The sequence below is a fragment of the Accipiter gentilis genome, chromosome 6 (assembly GCF_929443795.1).
Source record: "Accipiter gentilis chromosome 6, bAccGen1.1, whole genome shotgun sequence".
Taxonomy (NCBI): domain Eukaryota; kingdom Metazoa; phylum Chordata; class Aves; order Accipitriformes; family Accipitridae; genus Astur; species Astur gentilis.
In genome coordinates, this window is record NC_064885.1 from 20665513 (window position 1) to 20679340 (window position 13828).

Genomic DNA, 13828 nt, shown 5'->3' on the forward strand with positions numbered 1-13828 from the left:
TTTTGACAATACTAACAAGCACACGTGTGTAAGAGATGGTCTTTTCAATGTCCTGTGAACTGCAGTAATAAAGAGCACAACAGTACATTCCTGTTCCATATGCCTCTCAAAGCATTGTTTCAATGTAGACAGTATCAAAACTGTCAGAAATAACATTCATCAGACAAGTATCTACTCACTAAGTCTTCGTGGCCTGATATAGCAAACACATTAATTCCAGAGAGAGATGATTTTTCAAAGATTTTTATGGCCGCAATTTAAATTAACTTGCTAAATCTGCATTAGAGACTTCAAACATGATTTGTGAGTGTCTCTTAATAATCTGCTGACACACTTATTAGTGTATTTAAAAGCAAACCTCTCACACTTATTAGGGTATTTAAAAGCAAACATCTCTTTTTTTTTTTTTTTTTAAATGGTACACCTATATTAACACTAAAATGAGTATTTGGTTTACTTCAACACCTCTATTTCCAGGAAATACTACATTATACTACAACTTCAAGGGGTTTTGCATCACTTTTTAACAAAAGCCAAAGCTGCAGGAAGTAGTCCTGGAGTCATCTAAAGTTTAGATAGAAAGGTAATAGTTTCTATTGAACAAGCTACCCTTCCTTACTGGGGAAAAAAGGTCACAAGTTTCAAGTGCACAGAAACCCTTCCTCACTTAATAATCCAGACAGCCTACTGTTCTATTCAGAACGTATGCATACCACTGAAAGCCTCTCACCCATGTCAGAAGACTGTAAAAACAGCTCCCGACCTCTGAGTCCCCAGAGCACTAGCTGCTTTCTGTGCCAGGGAGGTCTGCTCCATCATCCATCTATTTAGCCCTTTTATTTCTCTGTTTCACCCATGCTTCCTTCTCTTCCCTGCTCCCCAACAGATGGGCTTTGTCAAGGTAATCAATATGCCTCATCGGAGCAATGGAACAAGTATCTGAATTACAAGCTAGGATAAATCATGATTTAAAGGAGAAGGGAAGCCTATACCTGTTTAGCAAGCACCTTCATATGAGCAACACTTCCTCGGCAGTAAGCTTCAAGTATCAAACCAAACTGTACTGAAACAGCAGGTATGTGAACCTCTGACCTGTAAGAAGAAAAGCTTCTCATCAGACCACAGCATTTACAGATTAGCATTCTTCAAGTCATTAAATGAAACAAAAAACCAAACACCAAAACACCTCATGGTCATGTAGATAAAATAAAAGGCCAGATTTCTAAGGAAATAACAGAACACATGTGCTGAAGACTATTAGGACTGGCTGGTTTCAATGCATGCTACTTGTTTCACGGTCTAGGACTGTTCTGGAGGCAGTAATGTCAAGAGGTAGCGATTGGATATTTGTTTTCAGGAACCCCTTTTATTCAAGAAAGTAGTACTGCTAAGTCATAGAAGATGATATTGAAAATCAGGGCTGACGTTAAACCATGTGTTCTCAAATATTTGTAAGGGAAAAGCCAAAATTTGCCCGAGGGGGAACACTTGGGAACAAACCACTGAACCTTATGCCAGAGCCAATTATCCTCAAAAACATTCTCATGTAGTACTTGCTCTTTTTATTTAGAAATATTAAAATAAACTGTACTTTGAAGACAGAATCAACCTATATTCCATTCTGCATGGTTTCTGCCATTCACAGAATTGGTCATCTAAAGTAGCAACGACTCATAGAACTGCTTTTATTTTCTGTTACTCTCAACAATAATATAAATTTTTCCCAACTGTGAGGTATAAATATTGTACTTCTACTGCACGCACAGCCAAAACAAACACTAAAGTTATATACAAACTTAACTTATCAGACAGAGCCGAATGCAGTTTGGAATACTTTTGCCAAACAATAGATTACAAACCACTGTAATATATTTTTAATTACAGGCTTGCTCTGATCTATAAATACCAAAGGTAAAGAAACATAAAAAGGACTTGTACAGGACTATGATACTGGCTCATTTAGAAAAATCCTCAAGAAAACATATTTGAAATTCCAATCAGGCTCAACAGTTTCAGAAAGACGCAAGGGAAAATCTCCTACCTTAGATGCCAAAACAACATCTGTCCTATTCTCCTATTAGCGAGTGCTCTCTCTAACAGAAATCTGGACAGCGCACAATCAAGAAAAGGTTCATATTTCAGGACTTGCACAAGTTGAAGAAGATACTGAGAGAGCTCTTCGTCACTAGAATGAGGCACATAAAAGCAGTTAGTAACAGAGTAACTAGATTAATGATATTCCAGAAATTCAGATGCATATGAGAAATCCAGCGATGACAGATTTGTTTCAATAGCAAGAATGTCCCCCAGTTTTTCAGTCACATGGAGAAGGACAACAATACACAGCTTAGTGCAACTGCCAGACTGATCAATTCATCAGTAAGTTATACCTTTAGCAGAATCTTAAGGCCCTCAACCCTGTAAGTAAAAAGCTGGTCCTCTGTCATGGACTTTTACAAGATCAAGATCTCAGCCTCAGTGCTAGGTTAAGTATCTGGGACATTAGCTATTTCAAATTATTTCAGACTGGACATTGGCTACCTCTGACCACTCAACCTCTGACTGAGGAGCTGGACCTTTGGAACCACATAAAGAACCACTGTAACCTAGCAGTTAGATGCAGTGGGCACAAACAAGAACTGAGAGTAATTGCATATACCTATCAAAGTCACTCAGCTTACAAAGAAGGGGGAGGACAGTACTCCTTCCACTGAAAGAAATTCAACTAACATGTCTTTAAAAGTTACTGTCAGTTCATAGGTGTTAATTTATTAAGCTACACCTACAAAGTGATCCATTTAGCCAAAATGTTTTGTCTGGGGTTTTGTTTGTTTGTTTGTTTTTAAATCATACCAACAACATGAAAGTTTTTAGAGGATAAGTAAAAGTACATCATCTTTGAGAAACCAAACAGTGCCCAAATTACTCCTACTTCATAAGTGCAAATTTAAGTATTTAGCCACAGTTCATAAACATACCTTTGAAAAGCCTCTATGTTAATTAACTACTGCAAGTAATATTCTGACATAATAAAAATAATTCCAATAATTTTCTGTAAAATCCTGTATTCCCCTCCCTCCCCAAAACCCTCTCACACTTGACAATTATGTTAGTCTAGAACAAATGTGAACATTCCTTGGCTTTTTACATTTGAGTTTCTTTTCTCTTACAAAGGCCCTGCAAAAGATAAAAGGAAAAGAGTAGAAATTCTTCTGTCCATCAACTGAAGACTTCAGAGATGCAAATACTGAATTCTTTCATTCTCTCCATCTTACTCTGAAAAACTTCACTAACTTGGTAAAAACTTTCAATTGTGCTGTGTTGTATTTATTTTCATCCTTAGGTTCCATTTTTTACCAGCTACCTTCATCAGAGTTTTTAAAGAAGTTGAAAATGGATTTCTGACACTCAGCTGAACATGATCTTGCTTCAGAGCCAGAACTAAGAATTCTGGAAATAATTCCAGATGTAACAATTCAGTATTACTAGTATAGCCCAGCAGCTAGATTGCTTGTTTGCATTTGAAAGAAGTCAAAACATTCTTTTTTTTTTCTTACCCCAAAAGTCTAGCCTTGACCATCAAAAAATTAATCATTAAACTATTCACCACAGAGAATTTAGAATTCAAGGACAGGAAATATGCAGTAATGTTGCAAATGATAATGTTATACAAATCTTGCCCTAGGTTACAGTGAAGAGCAAAATTATATGCGATAAAGGAAGAACTGCAGATATCAAAAGCTACTGTGAAGAACAAACAAACCAGTAATTCTCTGTTTTTTTATTATGTGCTGCAGCTTACATTTCTATTAAATGATACAGTGAATACCTGACACAGAGTGTGAGGTGGCTAGATGGCAGGTTTTATAGTATTTGACTGTTGTAATATTTTGTCCCTTTGTTATTAAAAAGTTCTCGCACTATCTTGCTCCCCCTTTGTCCGAGAAGGGGGTGAATACACAACTCGCTGTGGGACAAAGGTACATTGGTGTTCTCTTAGCAACATGGAAAATGATAATCATTGAATACAAGATGTCAGAATAAGATGGTTTTATTTGGCTGCCAATGTGCTTATCTAGAAATTAGACCACTTAATTTGGCCATCTATTCATGGCAGGCAGTGTGTTTAAATCTTTCCTCTTTGGGTTCTTTTTTTCCTATAAACAAACAGAATACAGCTTTTCACCCCAGAAATCCTTGCATGCTGAAATAATACAATATACTCACCTCATTTGTTTTAAACAACCCACTGCATATTCTCTGACATACTGGTCTGGATAATTGAAATCCAACAATTCTAATGCTTCTCTAGGCAGCAGCTTGGGCCATATCTGAAGGAGAGCCTGAAGCTGTTTTAAAAAGAAGACTATTAGGCTACAGGTAAAGTAACTATTTTAAGAAAACAGATGGGTATAACTGCCTTTAAAAGCATTCATATTAACAGAAGGAGCTTACAGACTGGGGCGGGGGGTGGCGGGGGGCAGGAAAAGAGAGAAATAATTCTAGGAAAATGGGCACACTTCTGATTAAGTTTCTTACCCTTTAAAATTATCTATATTATTTTTTTGGCACCAGGTCTCATTTACACTTAGTCTGAAAAATCTGTTTCTTCACACATAGACACAAAGCACAGTTGTTGTGGTTTAACACCAGCCAGCAACTAAGCACCACGCAGCCGCTCACTCACTTTCCCCCCACCCAGTGGGATGGGGGAGAAAATCGAGGGGGGAAAAAAAAAAAAGTAAAACTCATGGGTTGAGATAAGAACAACTTAATAGAAAAGAAAAGAAGAAACTAATAATAACAGTAACACTAATAGAATCACAATAATAACAATAAAAGGATTAGAATATGCAAGTGATGCACAATGCAATTGCTTACCACCTGCCAATCAACGACCAGTTAGTCCCCGAGCAGCAATCCCCCCACCCCCACTCCCCCCAGTTTATATACCGGGCATGACATCACATGGTATGGAATATCCCTTTGGCCAGTTTGGGTCAGCTGTCCTGGCTGTGTCCCCTCCCAACTTCTTGTGCCCCTCCAGCCTTCTCACTGGCTGGGCATCAGAAGCTGAAAAATCCTTGACTTCAGACTAAACATTACTTAACAACTGAAAACACCAGTGCTATCAACATTCTTCTCATACCAAACTCAAAACCATAGCACTGTACCAGCTACTAGGAAGAAAATTAACTCTATCCCAGCTGAAACCAGGACAACAGTAAACAAAAATTAGGTAACCTCAGATTTGTAAGTTTTAGAAACAGTTTCAATAAAATTTAGATAATGTTTTGTAAATGCTTTCATAAATATAAACATTTTGGTAATGGTAAAGATTTTCCATTAAAAAAAAAAAATTAAAGGGTTTTGTTGATAGAGATCTTTACCAAAAATATTTATCCAGCTCAACTGATAGAGCCTTTTGCCACATGCACTGTGAATAGCAATGAGCTTAAATTGCAAAAAGGATGATTCAGGTTAGGTATTTTTAAAAATGCCCAATACTGAAGACAATGATGTGCTGGAAAAAAATTACAGAAAACACTAGTGTATCATTTTGGACCAAGAACAAAATCATATAGAGGTCTCCTAAAATAAACTGGGTTTATTGCATTTTAATGAAGCTACCCGCTGAGAGTATGTTTTTAATAATATGTATATAGCTGTATAACTGTAACAGTATACTACTACTCAAAATAAATAAGGTTGAATGTGTAAATGCAGCATATCAACAGCACAAGATATTTCTTCTCCATATGAATGAGTCATAACTCAAGATAAAAACACCCTTTCCTACAAATTAGATAATACAGGTATTTCATATTTAAATAGCAACTTATAAAATCTGAATTATTAGGAAGATGTTATTTTCCTCCTGATTTAATAATCCTTTTATGCCAACAGTGGAAAAAAAAAAATCTCTATTCCTACTATATGTGATAGTTCAACTAAACACTTCTAGTTCAAGTATGACAAACACATGTAAGTTGATAGTCTCAGCCTGCATTCAACAGGCATGCTCATAACACTGTTTAAACACCTACGGGGCCAGATTCTGAACTGGTTCATCCATGCAGTTTTGTGAAATTCGTGAGGCAAGAAATGGGGACAGATCAATCATAATGCAAAGCCAGTGGCCATGCTACAATTCCAAAAGTGGATGAAAGAGTCAATTAAACTATTTTCATGAGCAAATACTGGTATGAAACATGAAAGGTTCATAATGATATAAAGTAAAATGAAAGATGTGTTTAAATATAAATGTCAGTCCCACAGAAATAAACACGCAAAAACCTATTCAATCCACAGCCCAGTTAAGGGTCAACGACACCAGTCCTTATATCAAGAACTACAGCCATCAACACTTGCATATCATGGAATACTTAGTATTTGTTTCAGAATTTCAATACAACACTGAGCAGATACATACTACCATAAAACAGATGTTCAAAGTGCAAGCAGCAGCTATGCTTATCAGACACACACAGTAAGAAACTTCAGAACAAATGTGTCAGGACTTCTAGACAACCTACTTTAGGTCAGGTGCAAAACCAACAAAAATATAGAAACATTTTGTTAATAATGAATGATCAAAATGAAAGGAGAACCTGAAATACAGTCTGAAAAGATGAGTCAAAGTGGCCTTACATGCCTCACGTATCAGGCCATGAATTTTGAAAGTCACGGTCTACAGCATGTACATTAACTAAGAAGTTTATTTGAAGATACAGACCTCCTCGCTTTGACTGCTGAAATTATTTCAGAGGTTATTACAATGAGAAAATGTTAACTGATATGAACTTAGAGGAAGAAAGATCTAAATGACCTATGAAACAGCCAAGAAAATTCCCTTAACACCTACTGCTCTGCTCATGTTGTGCCTTGGAACTTCTATTAAGAGAAAAGTGCCATCTAACTAGCTCCATATCCAGGTACGTTGCACAGTTCTCAAAGTGCAGGTGAAAGGATATCAGAAATACTTGTTGCATTTGGGCAAAAGAAACTTGCACCAAGAAATGCCCTCATCTGGTTTGGTAAGAGGGGGGTAACTCTGAAGAAGCTCCAAGTACATCTCATTTGTAAAGAAATTTCACATTTCAAAATATGTGTTTCAAGGTCTTAAAATTTCTCTGCAATATCAAACATGTTAAAACGCTGCACACATGAAATTCTGCATACTTCTCTCACATGGTTTAACAACGCCTGACAAGTTGTGAAAAAATTATGAGCTCTGTTGTTGAGGAATTCTCAACAACAATCTAAAGGTTTAGAGAAAACTCAAATGTGGCCTTTATGTATCAATATTTTTTCTATAAAGAAATAACCACAATTTCTTTCCTAACAAGACAAGTTTACTATAAGAGACAATACAATTAAATACAGGCCAGTATTTTTATTCTGGTTATTTAAAATATTTAATAAATTAGCTGTCCTTTCTCTAGTTCTCATTAATGATGGTGTCACTTCACTGGAAGTGGTTAGATTTTTTTTTTCCTTAATAATGGCTAAATTCTGCTTCAAGAATAAATACTGCCTGTGAATTCTAACAAGTTCTGCCACCCTACTATGCTGAGCGAGGAGGTTACGGCAACAGTGAGGGTAAACACTTTCAGAATTCCTTCAGTGCAACTATTCTACTAAAATATTGCAATACAGAAGCTTGGGTGAAGTTTATATGGTAAGTAATACAAGCAAGTTGCAATAATCTGTTGTATATAACTTTATGGACCACTGAACTAATAGATTAAAAACGGTCTACAATCAAGTATAATATTCCATTTCTGAAAAACCTTACTACTTTTGAGCTGCAGTAATAGCAAGAAGAATATATTTATTTAGTTCATTTTTCTTATAACAGCTGGTGTTTGGTTGTTTTGGGGGGTTTGGTTTTTTTTTTGTTTTTGTGTTTGTTTGGGTTTTTCAAACTTTTTACCTTAAGTATTTACTGAAATACTTACAGCTAAAAATAGGCATTTAAAAAACTTCTAGTACCACAGCCTGCATGTTGTAGCAGCACAAATATTGCAACATACAGCTAATACTATATATATATATATTTAATTTTAATGAGAAGTAAATTATGAGTCCTGCTAATTTTGGAACTCATAAAATTCATGAGGCTGTCTTGCCTTACCTGAAAAGGTAAGTCATTGGGAATACTTATATGTCTACGTATTACAGAAATATTTGGTATGTTTAAGGATAAGACATCATTTTGCAGATACAATATTGGTTTTGGCAGCAAGAATAGTCTAACATAAACCACACTATTGTCTATCCATAAGCAAACATAAATACTATGTTCCTTCCAGAAAGTACACAGTAACAAGCAAGATGACTTGTATTTTCAGCTATCTGTTTAAATAAAATGCTTTATACATATTTTTAATATTCCCAAATTTAAAGGACTTTGAGCTGTCAGCTAATATCCATACTCCAAATAACTTTTCAAAATTCTGCTACCAAAGGCTGTATTTCAAAGGCCCTAGCAAGCAGTAAGAATGCCTTTTCCTTTGCATATTTTAATGAATAAACAAATACCTGCTTATATTTGATAGAATCATAGAATGGCTTGGGTTGGAAGGGACCTTAAAAATCATCTAGTTCCAACACCCCTGCCATGGGCAGGGACACCTTCCACTAGACCAGGTTGCTCAAAGCCTCATCCAACCTGGCTTTGGACACTTCCAGAGATGGGGCATCCACAACCTCCCCGGGCAACCTGTTCCAGTGTCTCACCATCCTCACAGGGAAGAACTTCTTCCTTACATCTAATCTAAATCTACTCTCTTTCAGTTTTAAGCCATTACCCCATGTCCTATCACTACATGCCCTTGTAAAAAGTCCCTCTCTGGCTTTCTTGTAGGCCCCCTTTAAGTACTGGAAGGCTGCTATAAGGTCTCCCCGGAGCCTTCTCTTCTCCAGGCTGAACCACCCCAACTCTCTCAGCCTATCCTCATAGTGGAGGTGCTCCAGCCCCCTGACCATCTTCGTGGCCCTCCTCTAGACTCACTCCTACCGGTCCACATCCTTCTTACATTGGGGGCCCCAGACCTGAATGCAGTACTCCATGTGGGGTCCCACAAGAGCAGAGTAAAGGTGGAGAATCACCTTCCTCAACCTGCTGGTCATGCCACTTTTGATGCAGCCCAGGACATGGTTGGCTTTCTGGGCTGCGAGGGCACATTGCTGGGTTGATCATCCAAAACCCCCAAGTGCTTCCCCTCAGGGCTGCTCTCAATCCACTCATCACCCAGCCTGTATTTGTGCTTGGGATTGCCCCAGCCCATGTCCAGGACCTTGCACTTGGCCTTGCTGAACTTCATGAGGTTCGCACAGGCCCACCTCTCAAGCCTGTCTAGGTCGCTCTGGATGGCATCCCTTCTTTCCAGCATATTGACCGCACCACACAACTTGGTGTTGCCAGCAAACTTGCCGAGGGTGCACTCAATCCCACTGTCCATGTTGCCAACAAAGATGTTAAACAGTGCCAGTCCCAATACTGATCCCTGAGGAACTCCACTCATCGTTGGTCTCGGACATCGAGCTGTTGACTGCAACTCTTGAGTGCAGCCATCCAGCAAATTCCTTATCTACCAAGTGGTCCATCCATCAAATCATGTCTCTCCAATTTAGAGACAAGAAAGTTGTGGGGGACAGTGTCAAACGCTTTGCACAAGTCCAGGTAGATGACATCCATTGCTCCTCCCTTACCCACCAACGCCATAACCCTGTCGTAGAAGGCCACCAAATTTGTCAGGCACGATTTGCCCTTAGTGAAGCCATGTTGGCTGGCACCAATCACCTTCTCATTTTCCATGTACCCTAGCATAGTTTCCAGGAGGATCTGCTCCATGATCTTGCCAGGCACAGAGGTGAGACTGGCTGGCCTGTAGTTCCCAGGTCTTCCTTTTTTCCCTTTTTAAAAATGGGGCTTACATTTCACCTTTTCCAGTCAGTAGGAACTTCCCCAGGCTGCCATGACTTCTCAAATATACGGACAGTGGCTTAGCCACTTCATCCGCCAGTTCCCTCAGGACCCACAGATGCATCTCATCAGGTCCCATGGACTTGTGCACCTTCAGGTTCCTTAGATAGTCTCAAACCTGATCTTCTACAGTGGGCAGTTCTTCATTCTCCCAGTCCCTGCCTTTGCCTTCTGTGACTTGGGCAGTGTGTGGCTGGAGTACTTGCCAGTGAAGACTGAGGCAAAGAAGTCGTTGAGTATCTCAGCCTTCTCCATGTCCTGGGTAATCAGGACTCATTTCCTTCTGGAGAGGGCCCACTTTTTCCCCTCATTTCCTTCTATCACTGATGTACCTATAGAAGCTTTTCTTGTTGCCATTGACGTTCCTGGCCAGAATTAATTCTATCAGGGCTTTGGCTTTCCTAACCTGATCCCTGGCTGCTCAGATAATTTCTCTGTATTCCTCTCAGGCTACCTGTCCTTGCTTCCACCCTCTGCAGGCTTCCTTTTTGTGTCTGAGTTTGTCCAGGAGCTTCTTGTTCATCCACACAGGCCTCCTGGCATTTTTGCCTAACTTCCTCTTTGTTGGGATGCATCATTCCTGAGCTTGGAGGAGGTGATCCTTGACTATTCACCAGCTTTCCTGGGCCCCTCTTCCCTCCAGGGCTGTATCCCATGGTACTCTACCAATACAGTTTGTATTTCCAAATAACTTTTAATAATGAACAATAAATTCAGAAGCACATAACAAAATTACTTAGGAACAAACGATTCTTGCACATGAAAGAACACCAGTGAGCAAGGAATGTGTGTGTGCCACACTTTGTTAGTGTAGTGTTAATGGCACAAACAACGAGCTAGAATGAAATTCCATTTATTTTTATAAGTTCACAGAACATATACATCTAACTGGTAGGAAGGATACAACAGAAAATAAACTGTATGCTGGAGGCAAACTAAGATTCTGACTGACTGGATAATCACAAAAGTCACATGATGAATAGACGGAAGTTGAGTTTTCATGCAGTGGTTTCCTTTTCTTCCAAGAACACCTAGCTTGTAACAGGCAAAGGTCAGAATACTGAGCTAGAATAGAAGTTTATACTATCAATCATAATCCTTCACAGCAAATGTTTTTTAGCTTAAAGTTTTTTCAAAATAAAAACAAAAATTTTAATTTAAAATTTAAAAAACTGAGACTCATGGAAAGACATATATATATTATCTCAGTGTAACAGTCTGCACGAAGTTGAGCATCATTTAAATGTGCAATTCTGTCAGGATAAGCAGATGAACAAAACAACCTCTGGGTTCACCCCTTAGAGTGAGTACTGTGCTTGTTAACACTGGCCAGACTTTTATGGTTTTGCCCAACTTGCCCTGTACACACACAGACTAAAAAGTTTCAATACAAATCCAGGAATATGTTATTTTATTACTTTTAAGTCAGTCTATCAAGCAGGAATGGTGCCACCATAAACTCAGATAATTTTTCCTATATCAAAGTTCCACCTGTTCCCAAAAAGCATCACAAGAGTTGGATTCTGTTTGGGTAAATACAGTTGGTACACCAACTTCTTTACAGTATAGTGGAATAACCTTGCACATCTATACAGCAAACAAATGATACAGTTTTACTGAAAAAGTAATCTTGTAGCACAGCAGCAGACTTCAAGTTCTGAATTACTTACAGTTACTTTAAAGAGACCCTATTTGGTCAAACAGTCAAGATGATGAGAATGAAGTATTTTGTACCACTAGTGGGTATCATATCTCTTCAAACAATCGTGTGTCTGCCTCAATGAAGTTTAATTTCCCAGTCTGAAATGTGGATTTTTATAGTCTTTGAGCAGTTTAACAACTTTTATAAAGAAGCTTTATTTCATATCTTGATTTGCAAACTTAATTAAGTTTAAAATGTATAAATAAATAATTGCTGTACTTTTCTCATTATTCAGAGGCCCTCTGAAATGCATTTTGGGTGTTTTTTTACGATAAGAAGTTCTTCCTTATGCATCCAGGCCACAGAGGGTAAACAATGAACTTTGGTTTATACAATAGTACCATTTCAAAGTTACCATACTTGGGAAAGAAAGCCTATTTACTCATGATTTGGCTCCAGGATTTTTCCCCACCATCACTGTCTTTTCCCTTACCTGAGCAACATCTTCAAGTTTGTTCCATTTTAAAGAGAGCAGCAGTTTAGGCAATGATTGTGGAAAATTTTCACGACAGTCATATCGCAAAGTCCAAATAAGATCCATTTCATTTTCACAGAGTTGAGACAAAGGATCTCTTTCCATTATTTCTTTTAGCACAATATAAAACTTCTTACCACCTCGACCCTAGAAAATGAGAAATGTATAATGTTTTGATATATTCAGTAAGATTTTTATATTTTAGCTCAAATACTAGAAACCCTACCCCAAGAAGAACGTAAGATAAAACTCATGAAACACAGGAGAATGACTCCTATGACTTTCTTTCAGATTTCTTGAGCTATAAGAACTGTAAATAATAGATTAAAAATTCAGTGTACAAAAGTTTCTGAAAAAGTAACTAAACTTTAGAGTTAATGACACTAGATGGCAATATTTCTATTTTCCAACTCTAACATGAAGAACTTTCATTTAGGATGCATATACTTTCTCCTTTTCTTTTTCAAGTCAGCAAATTTAATAGAAATACATGTGTGGGGGTGTTAATTAAAAGCCAAAAAATACTTTTCCAACAATAAACAAAGGGAAGTAAATTTGCCAAGTATACAAACACATTTTTTGTCTTCTAATCCAGGCTTCCCCTTTCCAGACATTTTCCTCCATTTTATATCTCTGAAGCATTAACATTAGTACTGAATCTGTAAATCAGTTTGTATGAGTGAGTCTTCACGCTGGCTCAGTGAATACCTTCTGTCCCAGCCATGCCCTTATGTAAACTACAAGGGCAGAAATTAAAGCAATGATACTAGCAACAATAGCATTCCAGAAATGGGAGACAAAAGAAACTGCTGCTTCTGGATAAGGAGGTAGTAGTTGAAGGGAATAAATTAGTTTCAATACATATTTTGAAAAACAATATGGCAAGCATTAAATACCAAAGCCAACTTTATCTTCACAAAGCTGAAGAAGTTTCTACATAATTTCAAGAGGTAGGCAAAAGGTCTTTACATTAATAATAACAAAAACAACAAAAAGTTCAGAGGAAATTGTAGGCAAAACCAATTAGAATTCATAGCAGAAATAAACAGCTCTCATCAAATAACATTCTGCACAGGTTCCCCCCCTGATTGGGGTGGGGGGGAAGAAGTATCTGCTGCACACAGAATTTAAGTTTAGCTCCTTCTAGAAATGAGTGCCTGAGCCTTGTATTCTGCTGAAATGTTTTAAGTAAACATTTGCATGTAAAAATACCACCTAAGCATAAATTCTTTAGGAGTGAATAGACTTTAAAAAGCTAGTTGAATTGCAATGCTTGTTTAGTAAAACTAAGTACACACTCTGTTTCTGTATCAAAATAAGTAAACAGTCTTGACAATATGGTGATTCTTGTATCTGAAAGTGTTAATCTTTCAAATTAAAAGTCACAATACTGCCAAGTTGGCATGCTATTTAAGATTTTCAATTATTTGTACATTAAGTTGTTTGCACCCAAAGTTGCAGTGAGTTTTTACTCTTCCTGAGCACTTTAGGCACTTGGTATTGTAACTGACACATTTTTCAATTAACGGCTTTATTCTTATATAAAATGCAGTTGTTATTACCGTTGATCTGACTGTGCTTTCACCATCTTAAATTGCTATCTTCTGTATTTTTGTATATAATACAAAGAAAGCGCCTTCATATTTTGGTGATCTTTTCA

The 13828-nt window shown here is 37.6% G+C and overlaps 1 protein-coding gene across 6 annotated transcripts in view; it reads right to left on the minus strand.

Annotated features, from left to right (window-relative positions):
• PIK3CB (phosphatidylinositol-4,5-bisphosphate 3-kinase catalytic subunit beta) overlaps nt 1-13828 on the minus strand; it is a 196388-nt gene that overhangs the window by 15642 nt on the left and 166918 nt on the right. For all 6 annotated transcript variants that reach the window (XM_049802713.1, XM_049802715.1, XM_049802714.1 and 3 more), the window contains 4 exons: nt 12127-12315; nt 4228-4349; nt 2042-2185; nt 993-1092 (listed from right to left, as the gene is read on the minus strand). In XM_049802713.1, coding sequence (XP_049658670.1) covers nt 993-1092; nt 2042-2185; nt 4228-4349; nt 12127-12315 — 555 coding nt within the window. The remainder of the gene's footprint in view (nt 1-992; nt 1093-2041; nt 2186-4227; nt 4350-12126; nt 12316-13828) is intronic.